General features: G+C 39.1%; 2 protein-coding genes across 5 annotated transcripts in view; one reads left to right on the top strand and one right to left on the bottom strand.

Moving 5' to 3' along the window:
- Nucleotides 1-14,568, top strand: part of CENPN (centromere protein N) — a 27,327-nt gene extending 12,759 nt beyond the window's left edge. For 3 of the 4 annotated variants that reach the window (XM_077133117.1, XM_077133115.1, XM_077133116.1), the window contains 8 exons: nt 2,166-2,225; nt 2,383-2,459; nt 7,944-8,120; nt 9,663-9,764; nt 11,029-11,092; nt 12,047-12,159; nt 14,106-14,232; nt 14,467-14,568. In XM_077133117.1, the coding sequence (XP_076989232.1) occupies nt 2,166-2,225; nt 2,383-2,459; nt 7,944-8,120; nt 9,663-9,764; nt 11,029-11,092; nt 12,047-12,159; nt 14,106-14,232; nt 14,467-14,549 (803 nt within the window). In that variant the 3' untranslated portion in view covers nt 14,550-14,568. The remainder of the gene's footprint in view (nt 1-2,165; nt 2,226-2,382; nt 2,460-7,943; nt 8,121-9,662; nt 9,765-11,028; nt 11,093-12,046; nt 12,160-14,105; nt 14,233-14,466) is intronic. The other variant, XM_077133118.1, reaches the window with a different exon arrangement.
- CMC2 (C-X9-C motif containing 2) overlaps nt 1-16,955 on the bottom strand; it is an 85,540-nt gene that overhangs the window by 67,123 nt on the left and 1,462 nt on the right. The window contains exons 2-3 of the mRNA XM_077133120.1: nt 16,587-16,674; nt 2,626-2,768 (exon numbers count right to left, since the gene is read on the bottom strand). Coding sequence (XP_076989235.1) covers nt 2,626-2,768; nt 16,587-16,619 — 176 coding nt within the window. The 5' untranslated portion in view covers nt 16,620-16,674. The remainder of the gene's footprint in view (nt 1-2,625; nt 2,769-16,586; nt 16,675-16,955) is intronic.

Here is a 16,955-nt window from a genome sequence, read left to right on the forward strand (position 1 = left end):
GGCCTAAGGAAACATAGAAAAAGTAATAAATAACAAGACATGGCAAGTTGGTACCCTGAGGGTTGGGCCCACCAGCCCCTCTTTATAGGGTAGAAAATACCTTGGTCCTGGGTCCGAGGAAGTCAGTGCAAAAACAAAGACAGTTGTAAGCTGGGAGGATTGTACTAGTTCACTTACAAAGTCCCTTTTTCTCCAAAATACTCTGAGTTGTAACTCCTGAAGGATGTCTTCTACAACATATATATTCATTCATTCATTCATTTATTCATCAAATATATAATAAGTGCTTCCTTATTCTGGATAGTGTTTAGATGCTGAAAGTACAACAATGAACAAGACAAAAGCCCCTAATTTCCATGAGAATCTAGTTGGGGATACAAGCAAGAAAAAATAGAACCTATAATGTCAGGCAGTGATTAGTGCAATGAAGAAAACTAAAACAGGCTATAGGGGGCTATTTTGGGTAGGGTCATCAGGGTAGGTCACTGAGTAGGTGACATTTTAGTAGAGGCCAGAATGAAGTGAGGGCACTGGGTGTGTAACCAGCTAGGAGAAGAATATTTCAGGCAAATGGAGCAGTAAGTGCAGATGTCTGAAGAAGAGATGAGCTTGGAGTGTTCAGAGAAGAGCCACTGTGGCCCAGGTGAAGTAAGCAGATGGGGAGAGTATGGCAGACACAGGCACAGTGCTCATAACCCCCTGCAAGAAGGACTTGCTGTTGTCAGCTGTTGGTACTTTCAAGGTCAACCTCAGCTTTCAAGCCGAGGTCATTGTCTTGGGCGGCCCCCAGCCAGTGACTGAGCGAGGCAGTGGTCACATTGCGGGGACTATTCTTCTCAGTCAGGCCCCAGCCAGTGACTGCACAAGACCTGTATATGGACTTAGCTCATTTGTGTCCGATTTTGGCTGCTCTAACTGGCTCTAACCGTCTTATCACCAGAGCTCCCTGTTGGGCTGGAAAGGCCAGGACTGCGAGCTCATGGCTCCCCTACCCAATCCTGCCTCTCCCCATTTTCTTCTCATGGGGATACTCCCCAGTACACCTTTTGCATTCCTGTCTCAGTGGCTGCTTCACAGAGAACCCAGCCTATGACAGTGAGGTAAGGACTAAATCATGTTGGGCCATGATGGCCATGGCAAAAAGTTGGGTTTGTGCTCTGCATGGGATGGAAAACCACTGGAGCATTTTGAGTGGAAATCTATCTGATTCATATTCTAAACCTGTTACTCTGCTGTGTGATGAAGAAACCCTAGGAAGGGTGAGAATGTGCACTGCCAGACCACTTTGGCATGCCACAGTATTTGACAAGAGATCATGGTGGCTTGGCTTCACCATATATGGTATTTATTGTTTGTTTGTTATTTTCTGCCCCCTGCTAGAATATAAGCTTCTGAAGACAGAGATCTTTGCTTCTTTTATTCACTGATGTTTCCTTAGTGGCTAGGATAATGCTGGCATATACATACATGTATAGTATCTAATAAGTATTTGAATAAAGGAAGGAACCCTGTGAAAAGCTGCTGCTGCTGCTGAGGGGTCAAGAAGGAGAAGGATGGAGAATTGGCAATGTAGAAATCATTGCTGACCTTGACAAAGGCAATTCTAATGAGGTTAGAGACTGGGAGGGGAGGAGCTAGCAACAGTAAATCAGTAACTCTCCATGAGTAAGTAGAGTGACAGCTGGAGGGGACACAATTCACTGCTGACAGTGATGGCTGCACCGTCAAAGTTCAATTATTCCTTATAAGCAGGAAAGTAGGTCTCTGCTTGTTTCATCATGTTTATTGGATACCTGCTATGTTTGAGACAGTGTGCTAGATGCTGAGGAAAGCACATTATTCCCTGTCATGCTGATAAATGTGGTATTCTTTTAGAGCAAACCTGCATGGAAACAGAATAAAATGGTCTGACTAAACTAAAAATAAATGCTGAAACTGTAATATATTAGCAAGGTTGGTTGTAGTAAGAAATTCTTAATGATTTATTTCTCTGAAATAAATTTAATCCATGTAAAATTTATATTTTGAATAAAAATTTGCATAACCTGATTTGTAAATTAGTAAAATTTTTTCCATTATTAGTTTCACATTATTGAAATTATTTCATCATTCCTCAAAGTTCTATGATATGACAGTAAGTAATATACTCTTCCTTCCTCTCTCAGATACTCAGGCTCATCGGCACCAGAAAATTTGGGATGTCTATCAGATGAGTAAAGGACCAGGTAATATTTTCCATTTTAAAGTGAACATTTGCATTGATGTGATTTGATTATTATTGCTCTTTGTGGTTACACAAAATGTTAAGCTTCAGGATTTTTTGCAAATGTATTTATTAAAGAGGTGTACCTTTCTTGATTTTTTTTCTTTTCATCTTGATAGGTGAAGACATTGACCTTTTTGATATGGAACGTTTTAAAAGTTCATTTAGGAAAATTCTTCAGAGAGCATTAAAAAATGTAAGAATAAAATTCATCTGCATTTCTATCAAATTTAATTTCATGATACCTATGTACTTGTTATCTTTTTTAATTTTTCAGAGATTCAATTAGTAATATTCCACTTTATTCTACTTCATATCAGAGACAGTCTGCATGTATTAGGAAAGCTTTTCTTTCCTCTCACCTCTCAATTCGGGGTCTGATGCCTCTTTTCCAAGAGCAGCACTGTACAGTAGAATCCTCTGCAATGATGCAAATGATCCATATCAGCACCATGCTGTAGGCTGGGGCGTAGCCACATGTGGCTGTTGAGCACTTGAGATGTGGCTAGTGTGACCAAGGAAATAATTTTTTATTTTATTTAACATTTGTTTTTTTAGAGTAGTCATGGGTTCATAGAAAAATCACAACATAAAATACAGGGTTCCCGTATACCACCCTATTATTGACAACTGACATTGGCGTGGTATATTGGTTACAATTGATGAAAGCATATTTTTGAAGTTGTACTATTAACTATAGTCCAGTTATTTAACTGTTATTAATTTAAATTAAGTAGCGACACAGAGCTAGCGGCCACCCTGTTGGCTGGGCAGTTCCAGAACATTCTCAGAGTGTTCCGCCTCTGCTCCTTTCCCTCAGCACCACCGATCACCTTGTCCTGGGCGGAGGCCATGGTTTTCCCACAGTATCCCCCACTTCATCCTCTCACCTTCGTCTGCCTTCACCTTCCTTGTGTATAAAGACAAACTAAAAACATCTTTGTCACATCCACCATCCTATGGCTGTCCTCTCTAGAATAACTGTTCCCTTTGTTCACACACAAACTCCTTGACCTTTCTTTCCATTTCTTTACCTTAAGCTTCTTCTGTAACTTCTGCCATACTTGCTATTTATTCTCTGATTTCCTTTCCTATACTGACCCTTCTGTGTGCTTTCAGAATCCATTTCCTACATCCTTTTCGGACCTTCTTTGTCTCTATTCTCTTTCGTATTCTTAATCTCTTCTACTGCTGTAAACATGTTCAAGTCTCAATAAAAGCACATCTGTTTCCCATGCCTATCTTTAAGCCCTATTCTTTTTACCACAGGACTGTCAAGGGGAAAGACTTATTTCTTGCTCCTGATGTTTCCCTCTTGTGGGATTCCTCAGTGAGGAAATCCCACTGACATAACATCTGGCCCCTCTTCACCACCAACTTTCACCTTTTTCAGGTTGGAGCAATGACTTAACCTGATTGAGAGCAGCTGCCTGCAGGGAGCATGTCTTCTGGTCTGTTCCTTCAGCGCAAGCTCTGCCCCTGCAACAAAAGCCTCCAAGGGCGGTTCAGCAGTAACTGGGTGGGTCACTCTGCCTGACTCTGGGTTTTGAATTAGGCAGTCGCCAGTTTCTTGGTATTATAGGTTATATGTTGGTCTCCATCTGCCAACTCTTTTGCTTTAATTCTCAGCTGGTTCGGAAGAAGGGTATTAATGATTGGCCCCCTTCAAAGACCTACCCCCCGAACACTTTGAAAGGATTATATATCTTTTCTGACTTCATGGTTAAACCCCTTGCATTCTGGCTACTGCCCTCACCACCATATTGAAACTGAACTTCAAAAGGCAGTAGTTCCCAATGTGACCCCAGGCCCAGTAGCATCATTGTCACCTGAGGACTTGTTAGAAATGCAAATTCCCAGGCCCAATCCTAGACAAATAAATCATACACTCTGGAGGTGGATCCAGCAGCCCGGCTTCACAAGCCCTCCAGGTGACTCTGCTGCACCATTAAGTTTGATAACTAATGTTCAAGAGGCCAGTGATATTTTTTCTTTGAACAGCATTGCCAATGGCAAATACCTGTGTATTCCAGCCCTATTCTAAGCACTTTACAGTCACCAACTTATTGCTTCCTCAGAATGAAGCCAGTTAGGTCACAACTGGTGAGCAGCAGAGTCAGGGTTTTAAACCCAGGCAGGAGGATCTAGAGAGCATCCACATATCTCAACACTTGGCCATGTACCAGATGCTAAGTATTAAAAGATGTGCGACATTTACTTCTTATGTTCAAGAAAGTCACTCTCAGAAAACTGGCAGTTGATGACTCCCTCATTCCTGATTCGTTGTCTTCTGCCCAAGCTAACTGCTCCTTTATTGTCTCCATGATGAAATCTGCCCTGTGCTAGAGCATCCCACAAGGTTCTGCACTCAGCCTTCCTTCTTTAATGAGGATAAGCTACAGGGTTTACTTTGGCGGAAGGAAGGAGGGGGGCTAGGAATATAACTTAGACTATCATTTCCTTTCCAAAACACCATTTGATGGCAAATTCACCTTTCTCTACTGCTGTACCATCCATGGATTCTTCAGAGTCCTTCAGTTTATTTCTAGTCTGTATTCTGCTCATTGATTTGATTTTTCTCATGCCCTTCACGATGCACTGCCTGCCCCTTTGATCTCATCCCCTGTACTCTGCACTCCAGCCATATATCTTCAAGATCTCAAACTTGCCTTGCTCTTCTAACTTTTAGGCTGCTTCCTCCCCTTGGAACAAACTCTAGTTACCCTGGCCTTTGCACAGCTCACTCCTTCCTGACCTACTAACCTCTGCTGAAATAGTATTCCCTGTCTTGAACTTCTATCTCTCTTTCCTCCAGTAACAAAACATCATATTTTCTGCTTTCACTGTCAGTCTTCCTCCCCTACCTGTAAGGTCCCTGAGGGCAAATTCTGACCATCATGCTCCCCACTGTCACAGAGGGAAGTGCCCAACAATATTCCAGGGGAAAAATGAATTTCATATATTCTTTGCAAATTCCCCATTCCTTTCATCAGTGGCCAGAGAGTGCAGGCTTTAGACGATGAGAATAAAAAGATAAAGCTGCTGTGTCCTCTCTCTTCCCTGTTCCCTACTCAGAACTGGCCCGTATCTCCTAGCCCCTTTTCTCTTTTTATCAACGATTCCCAGCATGTCTTCACTTGCCCCCTCATATCTTCACTAACAATGGCTAATCTCCACTTTCCTAAAGCCTGATGACTATAATTCTTGCAAAGTTCAGTTCTTAGTAGTCAAGAGTAAAGAGTAACTTACCTGTTGTTCTAGAACAGTTGTTTTAACCTTTCTTTGTGCCAAGCACCGTTTATTGATCTAGTGAAGCTTATGGACTACTTTTTCAGAATAGTGTTTTTTAATGATATAAAATAAAATACAAAGAGTGCACAGGTAGTTTAGTGGTTAGAATGCCCACCTTCCATGTGGGGGACCCCGGTTCGATTCCTGGACCATGCACCCAAAAATAAATAAATAAATAAATAAATAGAATACACAGAGTTACAGGGAAGCCTATTATATTAAAATATTATAATTGAGATTTGTGATTTAGTAGTGCACGTGCTTCTTTAGTAACAAAATAATTATATAACAGGATCTAAAATCAAATAGATTCAAAGTGATAGGCATAAATGATTGTTTGAAACATGCAACAATTGTAATATCATAAAACATTTGGGATTTCTGTTGATAACAAACTTACAGGTCCAACAAATTTGACTGTTTTGTTGCCTGGGAGAAATAAAATTTCAGTTAGAAATTAGTGCAAATAAAACTGGGAAGTGATGAATGGAGCCTATGATTCGGGGAATCTAGTCCAGTGTCTGAAAGAGAGAGAGAGGAAAGAGGAAAATGGAGAGAAATTGGGGGGCGGGGGGGAGAAGGGTAGGGAGAAAGAGAGAGAAGGATTAACTGTACATCTTACCAGGTCTTAGAAAACTATACAAAGGTCTTAGAAAACTTACCAAGTAAGATCAGACAAAGTTTCCATTATAAAAAGTTACCACATTTTACTCTCCTTTCTTATGCCTGCACACCATATAGTATAATGATGCTAGTCTGTGTTAAATGTTAATATAGTTAAATATGTGGTGATTCTGTTTGTCACAAGTTTCATTTGATTCTCATACTACATTAGTTTCTAGTCTATTCAGTGGCTTATGGGTCATAGCCATGTACTGAGTTTATGACTATTCACAGCTACTCTGAGCAGCGGTTTGTTCTCAGGTTAGCCTGCCATTTAGGACACTGCTGGATTAGTTACCTAGCAAAATTAATCTGTGTTAAGCCTGGTGGAAAATGCCTATCCATGTCATTGCAGAGTGGCATTTATTGAGATAGTTTCTTAGGAAAATAATAAAGGTCTATACTTGGGCCCTATCTTTTCAGGTATCAGTGTAACTCCTTTAGTACAAGAATATGAAGTGGAGCTCTTGAAGGCTCATGAGTATACTGTATTTTCTGGACAACCTTTTCTCTTACTCCATTGATTTTTAGCCTTTTTTGGATCACAGGCCTCTATGAAAATTCTGATGAGAGAGAGAGATGGCACCTCTCTCCAGAAAAAGTGTATGCTTAGACATGTACACCCCACTTTGTTTCCAATTCTTCAAACCACCCTATGAGCCCTTACTTAAGTACCCTTATTCTAGACTAAAGAACATGAACATGAGTGCTGTCATTTTCTTCTAATGAAAATGTGCCCTCCAAATACTGCAATCTCAATTCTACAGGCATTTCTGGAGCTACAGAGGCCCCCTAAGCACCTCTCAGAGGCCAGGCGTTGTGCTGCTTGCTCAGGGGAAAGTTGGACAATTCCACGCCCCACAGTGGGAAGGGTTCCGAGTCTGGCACACCACAGGAATTTAGGAAAACAGCCAGATAATGAGTGGCGGGGTCAAAGTAACTGCCTTCTTTGCTAATGCCAGCAACTACTATAACAACTGCTTTTCATAGAGGAAGACACCAGACAGAGGAAACAAGAGGTGCAGACAAGCAGAGTTTGCTGTCCCAAGAGCCTGCTTTCTACAAGGCAGACCTCCAGGGGAAAGCTGAACCAGGGATGAGCTGATGATCTAGGGGCTAGCTTTAAATTTCAGACCAGTAGGCAATTAAGTTGAAAAGTTTAGAAAGGCCAGTATTTTAGCCATGAAATGGAAACCAAATTTCCTATATTTTCACCAAATAATATTCCTTTAGAGTAATTTTTAGTGTCAGAGCTAAATGCATGAAAGCATTAGGATTAGAATATTTTTAAGCCCAGTACTATATGGAAATCTTACTATTAAGCTTTATAAGCACGCTAGGTCTGTCCTAGATGCTAAAAAGACTTCATTATAAAATAAGTATCTCCTTTGTAAGGCTGTCTTACTTCATAAAGTTTTATGGATCGAGGAACATAGATTTTTCAGGACAAGCCCAAGAAGTTATTGAAAATTCCCTGATTATAGTTTAAAAAGAAACAAAACTGTTCTTCCAAATGACTTTGCAAGGCATGAAAGTACCTCTAAAAAACAACTGTAAAATATTTTCCCAAAGATCCCCAAAGCACTGTAATGAAAAATAGGAGAAAAGACTGCCAGATCACAACCTGTGTGCAAGATTACAGTGACATCTTTCACCCCTAAAAACTACCTTTATTTAGTGCTACCATGAGATTTTAATTAGGAAACGTAAATCTTCTTTTTTAAAGGTGATGGTCAATTTCAGAGATGCTGAGGAGAATGCAGTGTGGATTCGAATTGCCTGGGGAACCCATTATACAAAACCAAACCAGTACAAAGCGACTTTTGTTGTGTATTACCCCCAGACTCCATACGCCTTCACTTCTGTCACCAGGGTAAAGAGCAATATACCCCTGCTGGGCCAGGTATGGAACAAAGGATTATAAAATCTAGGATTATTTTATCATCCTTATTTCAAAAGTCAATTAGATTTAAACTGCTCAAGAAACATTTGCTTTAGAATGTCACCTATAATTCTTGATCTCCTTAAATAAGGAGTGCAAAGTTTTTCTACACCTGGGAATTTGGCATATAGGACATTGACTTGGAACTGTTTGTTTTTTGTCTTTTAATCTGGAAGTAATGCATACTTAATGTAAAAAACTCAACCCATACCAAACTCTGTAAAAATAAAAAATTTGTCATTAAGAGCTTTCCCAATCCTATTCCCTCCAAAAAACTGTTAACAATTTTGTTTTTACCTTTTGGAAGATGTTCTATCACAGAAACTAAGTGGTACATGTTTTCTGCCAATTGCTTTTTTAATCTAACATAACCTTTCCAGTTGGTTACATATGAATACACCTCGCTGCTTTTTCATGACAACATAACTTGCCTATTGGTGAATGTTGTTTTCCTTTGTAACCATTTCTCCCACATTCTGTACAGAAATTAAAAAAAAAAAAAACTGCTTTAACTTAAAAAGTTTCCTCTGTTCAGAGCCTACTTCTCTTTGTTCCTTTGGCTTCATAGGCTTCCTGACCTCTTTCTGCAAAATAAGCCATCCCTACATTGGCCTTGGCAGCTGCTGCTGCTTCTACCATCTCTTATCAACCTTGACAGCTATACTATAGCAACATCCCAAATTAGTTCCTGAGCTGAGCTGGATGTAGGGAAGCAGCTCTGCCTCCTGTGCACACACTGGTAGCCAGGTAGAGCACTGGGGGCTGAACCAGATAGAGGGTCCCAGGGTTCCTGCTCTCTTGGTATTTAAGCAACTTGGTTGTTTGCTGAAATGGCAGCAAGATTTCTACTTCTATTTCCCTATAAATTTACATTTGGGGCCTCTTCCCCCATTATAGATAGTGGTCATTCTTCCACTTACAGTGAGATTAAACTCTGCCACAGCTGGCTTAAACATTAATCCAGAGGCTAGTGTTCACTTCCATTGTGTATCTTAAAGCAAAACTTATCTCTGTTCTCTAGTTCCACATAAATATCTAATTCTATTCTGTTTCTTTCTGCTAGCGTGTTTCTCCATAGATGGAAGGCTTTTACAAATTGCCTTTAATATACATTTTTTCCTTCAATATTTGTTCTAAAGTATACATACTGTATTTTTGTTTGGCAGTATCTAATATTAGATGATTGGTATTCTAAAACTGTCAGCATTTTAAGTATTCATTGTTTACTGCTAAGTATGAGGTTGATTTATTATAATTCCTAACTTTAAACAGGATCACTTTTCTAAAACTTGTACAAAATTTTTACATTTATGGCATTCTTAATGCCAGTAGCCATGTTTTTTGTTATTTAAACTAATAGGTCATAAGATTAAATTTGTCTGGATTTCCTTTTCACTCTTAAGTGGAAACTCTGCATTGATTACAGCTCCTACATTTTATTTTCACAAATACTGTAAATCCAGGAACAGAAATTCTAACAGTCTTGATGATTTTCATTTCAAGGCATTGACAATTGCTAGCAAACACCACCAGATTATGAAAATGGACCTCAGAAGCCGGTATCTGGACTCTCTTAAGGCTATTGTTTTTAAACAGTATAATCAGGTGAGCTGATCAGTTGGTCTCTTGAAAGTTGTCTCCCTTTTAGGTTTCCTACATGAGTTAGGAGCCACTGAGAGGTGGGAACATCCCCTTCCAACAAGGGAAGATCATGCTAGATATTCCTACAACAGAGAAAGCTTTCACTTGATTAACAGAAAAGGAAGCAAAATAATTGCTTACTATCATTCTATAATTTTGTCTTCACTTGCCATTGGAGTATATGTTATAGATCCCAGTTTTCTATTTACCTATTCCAATTAGAATTTATTTTCTCATTAGACTTAAGGTGATGCTGTCTTTTGAAGCTAATTATATCATTCTATTATACAAGATAGAAGCAGAATTATTTTTTATCCCTTCTAGTAAGCGATACAAGGTTTGGAATGAAAGGAGAAAGTAATGGTTTATTACATCCCACAATTTATTTATTTGCTAAAACTATTTAAATGTAGTGTCCCACTAATGACGAATGTATCTGTCCTTTATTCACAGGCTCAGGGTTTTTTTTTCCCTCCTCTGCACAGCAAATGTGTGCTCACGTGTTTGATCTCCTGTAGGTGGATTATTAATGCTCTGTGTGTCTTTGAGTTCTTGAATGTGTCATACTTAGAAATTTTCATCTGTTCTAAAGGAAAGACGTAATGGCTGTCTGCAAGGCACTCTTTAAGGAAAAAAATCTCACATTAAGAAGTTAAATACTGATTTTTTCCCATAACCAGCCTCTGTGCTCCTACTCATCACCCTCCCACAAAATTGGTATAAACTCTTCTGCTTCAATGTGACAATCACATGCCTGGGAAAATTCACATTGTCAAACCTTAGAAAAACAATGGCTTTAGTGAAGGAAGGTGGGATAAAGGAAGAGATTCAGACTTACAGTAGGAAAGTTACTTTATTCCTGAAGGAATTAGGGCTGTAAAGACATGGCTATGAAGTTGGAACATCACGTTGCAAATCCAGCCTTTGATTCCTCTAGCTTTTGCTCTTACCACCTGTACTTCTTACAGATCCAGTTTATGAAAACCAAGTACAGGGCAGGCTCCTCACACCAAACACCCTGCACTCCCCCCAGCAGTCACACTGTCAGCATCCTGCTCCAGGAGAAATGCTTAACTCAGCCAGGATGTGACCCCAAATGTGTTTTTGTTGGAAAAAATAAAGAAGATAAGATTTGGCATACATTTATATACTAAAGCCAATTACTATCTATCCTTTAAATGTTACATTAGGAAAATATTCACTTTACTTATTTATTTGTGTCTTCTAGGCCTTTGAAACTCACAACTCTGCTACACCTCTACAGGAAAGAAGCCTGGGGCTAGATATAAATAGTATGTGTGCTTTAAGATAAAACTGAAATATGGAAGTGCTTCATTCCTTTTTACATTCCTGTCACTCAGCAAAACATATATGTAATTGGTTTCTGATTTAAAACCATTTGACTGAGGTGGTACAATGGTGGCTCAGTGGCAGAATTCTCACCTGCCATACCAGAGACCCAGGTTTGGTTCCGAGCCTGCCCATGAAAAAAAAAAAAACAAAAAACCATTTGACTGCTTTCAGAAAATTTTACAGTTAAATTTTTGTTGAAGGAGCCATCTAATAATAACAACAAAAACAAAAAAATAGCTAGTAGTTGAGCATTGCTTTGTGCCAAGCACCCTGCTAAGATGATTATATGTATTGTTGTCTTAATCTTCACAATAGGCCCATTAATATACTGTACAGGAAACTGTATTTCAAAGAGGTTTAGTAACTTGCTAGGCAAAATCACACAGTTAGAATTGGCAATGTAGGATGAGAAGCCTGGGTCTGCCTGAGTCTAGAATTCAGAGTTGTAGTGCTGGATAAATTGTTTTTTGAACAATCAGAAGTGGGACTGGATCACTGCTCAAAGATGTCACATGTTTGTTCCTAGAAGGCCCAAGAGAATAGAACATAAAACTGCTGAAGTATACAAGAAACTTCAGAAACATGGTGGGATACAAAAGAAACATATTAAAATGAAAGCTTTTCTATCTCTTGGCAACAATTTGGCAATAAAATGAATGGTGCAGTCATTATGAACAGTTTTTTTTTTTACTTTCCAATGACATGGGACTGCTGATGTCATATTAAGTGAAGAAAGCAGAACGGAAAATTGTGTTTGTTAATCAAGAGAAGAGGCAGTAAACATTATTTTAAAATTGTACAAGCAAATTGAGGGGTTAGGAATGAAAGGCGAATACTTTGAGGATGAAATATGTCCCTAACAGCTGTTTTCATTTGAAATCTTCCATTTGTAGTGGATTCGAGGATCATTCATGAAAATAAAATAGAAAAAGAGAGAGTCCAAAGAGTGACAGAAGAAACTTTTGGAAACTATCCTCAGCCAAGATTAGAATTTGCACAATACAAGGTAGGACATTGCTGTAAACATTAGCTGTAAGTTATCAGTTTTTTTTTAACGGACAAATCCTTTATGGAAAAAGAATTTTAAGGAAACTTCCCTTTTCATTTATCACTTTTTTGTATCATAAATTTATGTGTTAAATAGACCTCTAGATTATAAGATCTCACAGTAGCAGAGAAGACATTTTGAAAATTTAAATTTGTCTTTTCAATGCATCTTTCATATCCAGTTATGCATAATTGGCTGTATCTGTATTTTTGTGGAAAAATAAATTGCTCAATTCTTATCTGTAAGTTATACTTTTCTAACCCATCTGTACCTAAAACAACACATAATAGGTGCTCACAGGTACTTGTTAAATAAAAGTGACTGAATAAGTCATTGCTTAACACAGTTGTCATGGAGAAAACCCTGCTTCCCAAACAGTACTGTGAACCACACAGAAGTGTGCCAGCTGGGAGGCTGCAGGGGTTTAATGCAAGCCCATGGCCACCATTAGAACCACTCATGTTTCCATCATCACCTTACTCCAATTCCAAAGCCTGCCGTAAATACTGTCTTTGCCCCAAATCCTCCAATAAGATTCTTTCTGCTCAGCCTCCCCATAGTCCTACTCTAAATCTGCCACTGATCTGCTCTTAGGCTCAGGCTTTTTAGTTTGTTTTGTTTTCAGTAAGAGAAAATGATTGGCAGCTTTCAGGTTGGGTTCCCTTAACTGCAGGATTTAACCCAGTTCCTTGAAACAATCAGCTCATAATTTGGGACAGTGGTTCTCAAACTGTAGACCAGCCGTATCAGCATCACCTGGGAAGCTATACCCCATGTATATTCTTGGCCCTGTGCTAGTACTTCTCAATCAGGAACTCTGGAGGGGAAGCCCAGCCATCTGGCTTTAGTAAGCCTTTTAGCTGATGCTGCACACTAAAACTGGAGAAACACTGGTCTAGGATATATATGATTTGATTCACCTAACTACCCTTTACACACAGCTAGATGGCTCTATTCTTTAAGTCAGTGTGCACATATATTCAGACATGCTACTGATGTTTCCCTATATTTTCTTAGATAACTTCCATTTGCCCTTTGTTTCAATTTGCCAGACATTTTACCACAATTGCTTTCTTTCTTTCTATATTCTAGATAATTTTGATTTCGTTGCAGACACTGTAAATTTCCTGAATATTTCAGCATAACAATTCTAAATTTTAAGGAGCATTTCTAAGAAAATTTGAGACTTAGAGTGTAAGAGATAAATGTCTATTGAAGTACCTATAGCAGTACTTGGATATTTGATGATAACTAAGGAATTGGTATTAATTCCTTTAAGTGTAATAATGGTATTACAGTAAAGCTTGTAAAAGGAGTCCTTTTCTTCTAGATACAAACTGATAACTTTACAGATATAATGCTATGCTGTCTTAGATTTTATTCAAAATAATCCAATGGGGGATGGAAAGTGGGGTAGTTGAAGAAACAGGATTGGTCATGAGTTGATCATCGTTTAAGCTGGGGGATGTGCACACAGATCCATTTATACTGTGCTCTTAATTTTGTATGTGCTCAGTATCTTCCAAATTAAGAAGTTAAAAAGAAATAGCAATAGGGGTTCAGAAGACATGGCATTTTTACATTGAAATGACAGATTACAAAAGATAGTGCTAATCTTCCATTAGGAATGCAAATTGTAAAGAGCATCTGAGGGTGGAACTGACATTCATCGTCTCCTGTGTGTCAGGTGCTGGGTGTGCTTGGCATTTTACACATGATGTCATTTAACTACTAATTGCTCTCTACATTTGCAGACAGCAAATTAAATGTTGTCTGCCCCCATTAGTACTTACATTTCTTGATGACAAGAATTTATGAGATGCATGATCTGATTTTATTATATTTATTTTATTACATTCCAGCTGACATATTTAACAGTTATTTATAAATATATCTGTTGACAGCTCGAAACGAAGTTCAAAAGTGACTTAAACAGGGGCATCTTAGCTGAAAGGGAAGAACCCCTTAGGTGCCTAATAAAGTTCTCTAGTCCACATCTTTTGGAAGCGTTGAAATCCTTAGCTCCAGCCGGTGAGTAGTCAGCTTATTTTACAAGCTAGAAAAATTAGCTGCCTACCTACATTCAATCCTCCGTTTGCTGGCCGATTATCTCCAGTCTGATGTCTCATCATGCACTGCTTTGCACATTCTGCTTCTGCACTTAATGGGGGCGTCCGTGTTCTACCCTCTCATCTTGGCCATTTTAAAACCGATTCACATCTTGCCCCTGTGATTATATCAATTTTTTTTTTCTTTCTATTTCAGGTATTGCGGATGCACCACTTTCTCCGTTACTCACTTGCATACCCAACAAGGGAATGAATTATTTTAAAATCAGAGATAAATAAGATTTATGTGGTTTTGTAAGCACAGCAGCTCTCTGACTATATTGCACATACATTTAAACTAATGGCTAGCTGGGTTGCTTCTGCCTATAAACTTGCATTTTAGAAATTTATCCTTGGTATTGAAAATTTAGAATGCTAATATAATTGTTGGGACTGATTCTTTCCTCCTCCACTACATGTCCCCTCCCTACCCCAGTATCCTGCAAAATCTAACAAACGCGGGCATTTGAGATGGATAGGGTATATATACATATGGCTCTAGACTTGACCTTTTGATGCCAAAATGCTCCAAAATCAAGTGTTTGGCACAGCGATTGAGACTGTATGGCATCATCCCTGGTGTCCTTTTCCCTGACCTCGCTCCTCAATCCTGGGGTGGTCTGATTCCAACTGCTTATTTCCAGGGATTTTCTCTGAAGCCTTGGATCACAGAATGAAACAAGAAACCATACCCAATTCAAAACTTTCTGGGAGAATCATTAAATCAGTCCATTCAGAGAGTAGAGTTAGGTCCATTAAAGTATTATTACAGGATTCCGTTATAAAAAATGGTTTCAATGTAATTATACATTTCATTATCTGTTTTACCACAAATATGGCATTCAAACTGACTATGGCATATTTACTGATTTATGAATAAAGATATTTAAAAACTGGTACATTGGTTACTTTTTTGTGAAAATCCTTCAATGATCATTATTAAGTAGTATGTCCTTTTATAACAATATATTTTTTTGTTTTTAATCTATTCCCTGTCTTGCTCCAGGAAGGGTCTGAGATTACAAAAACACATGGTACAATTTTGGTAAAATTAGAAGGTTAGGAAAATTGAGCAAATGGGAGAACAAAAAAAAAAGGAAACAAAATGAAGCTAGGGATAAGATTACTATGTAAGAATATACCAGTTGCCAGAAGAAAACTGGGCTTGGAGTTTGCCAGGGGCCAAAGCAGAGAAGAAAACAGCAATTATAAAATCCATAGAACCTGTAAGATACAAACAAGCACATTACCTAGGCCGCTCACTGAAGCATGCAAACATTGTACACTGCATACCCGCTCCAGCCAGCATATCTGGGTTCCATGATCCAGGCTTTATTCTAAACTAGGCTATTTCACATATGCTTTGGGCATAAGAACGTCAGAGAAATGGCTGAATCCTGCACCCCATGAAGAAAACAACTCAAGGTGTAAAGGCCTATTCTCTATCTACTTACTGTAAGGTTTTAGGAGGTGAAAGAAGAGAAGAGGCAGACCAAAAAACCTCAGAGTGAGTGAGTTTATTCCTGCGCTCCTGGGCAGAGCTCAAAGAACTCCAGGTAGGGAGTTGCGAGCTCACCACTGGGTCCTGGTGCGGTCGGTTTTTAAGCAAGGGGGTTAGGTGATGTCTAGAAGGGGCGGCACATTTTACACAGCTCAAGTCATGGTGACCTTCCCTGTTCCCCCGACCTAACACTTACAATCAGACAAAAAAAGGTTCAGTAAAGGTATTGCCCTTGATTGTAAGTTACTTAATATGAAAATTATTATATTTTTCAATTTAAGTAGCAAATATAATACATACTTCCATTATCTCAGAGTGAGGCACCAAGTCCATAGGGGCCTAACAATGCCAATTCCATTGTAGATCATAGTCATTGGTTTAAATCAGGCATCTTTCCTGATGTGTGCACACGGTCAGCGCTGCATGCCTGTATTGCATCTGCACACAAGCCCTGCATTTCCCAGAATGACTTCCTACAGTTTCACAGCCCTCCTTGAGGAACTGGAGGTCTGGAGGAGAGACATAGGTGGTCTCTCCTTCAGTTTACCCTGAAACCACTTGAGGTTGCACCCTGTGGCTCTCCTAAACAAGCTTCTACTCAAGGAGATGAGAGGACTCACTGAACTCCTCTTATGTACCTGATACTCCAGAGACACATACTACATTCATACGCAGTAGTAGATTCAGGGCCAGTGATTTCCAGATTCAAAGGAAAATTTTCACATTAGTCAGAATCTACAAGAATGAATAATAGCTAACATTTATTGAGTACTTACTATGCCACAGGCACGGTGCTGTTCTAGGTGCATTATCTTATTTTCATGAAGATCCTATAGCACAGGCAGCAGTATTAGTCTCATTCTACTGAAGTGGAAACCAAAATTTTGATTATTAAGTGGCTGCACTAGGATAAACTCCAAGCCCCATAGATACTAGCCTGCCCATAAATCTGTTTACCACCCCCCACCCCACCCCAAAAAATGCCCATGTGTTAATCCTGGAAATCTGTACATTAGGAGGCAAAAGGGACGTGGCAGTGGCTAGCATAGCCTGGATTATCCCGGTGGGCTCAATATAATCAAAGCAGTCTTTAAAGGTGAGAGAGGAATGGAAGAGAGAAGGTGGTGTCACTACTACACAACTCA

The sequence above is a fragment of the Tamandua tetradactyla genome, chromosome 16, assembly GCF_023851605.1.
Source record: "Tamandua tetradactyla isolate mTamTet1 chromosome 16, mTamTet1.pri, whole genome shotgun sequence".
In the NCBI taxonomy this organism is placed as follows: Eukaryota; Metazoa; Chordata; class Mammalia; order Pilosa; family Myrmecophagidae; genus Tamandua; species Tamandua tetradactyla.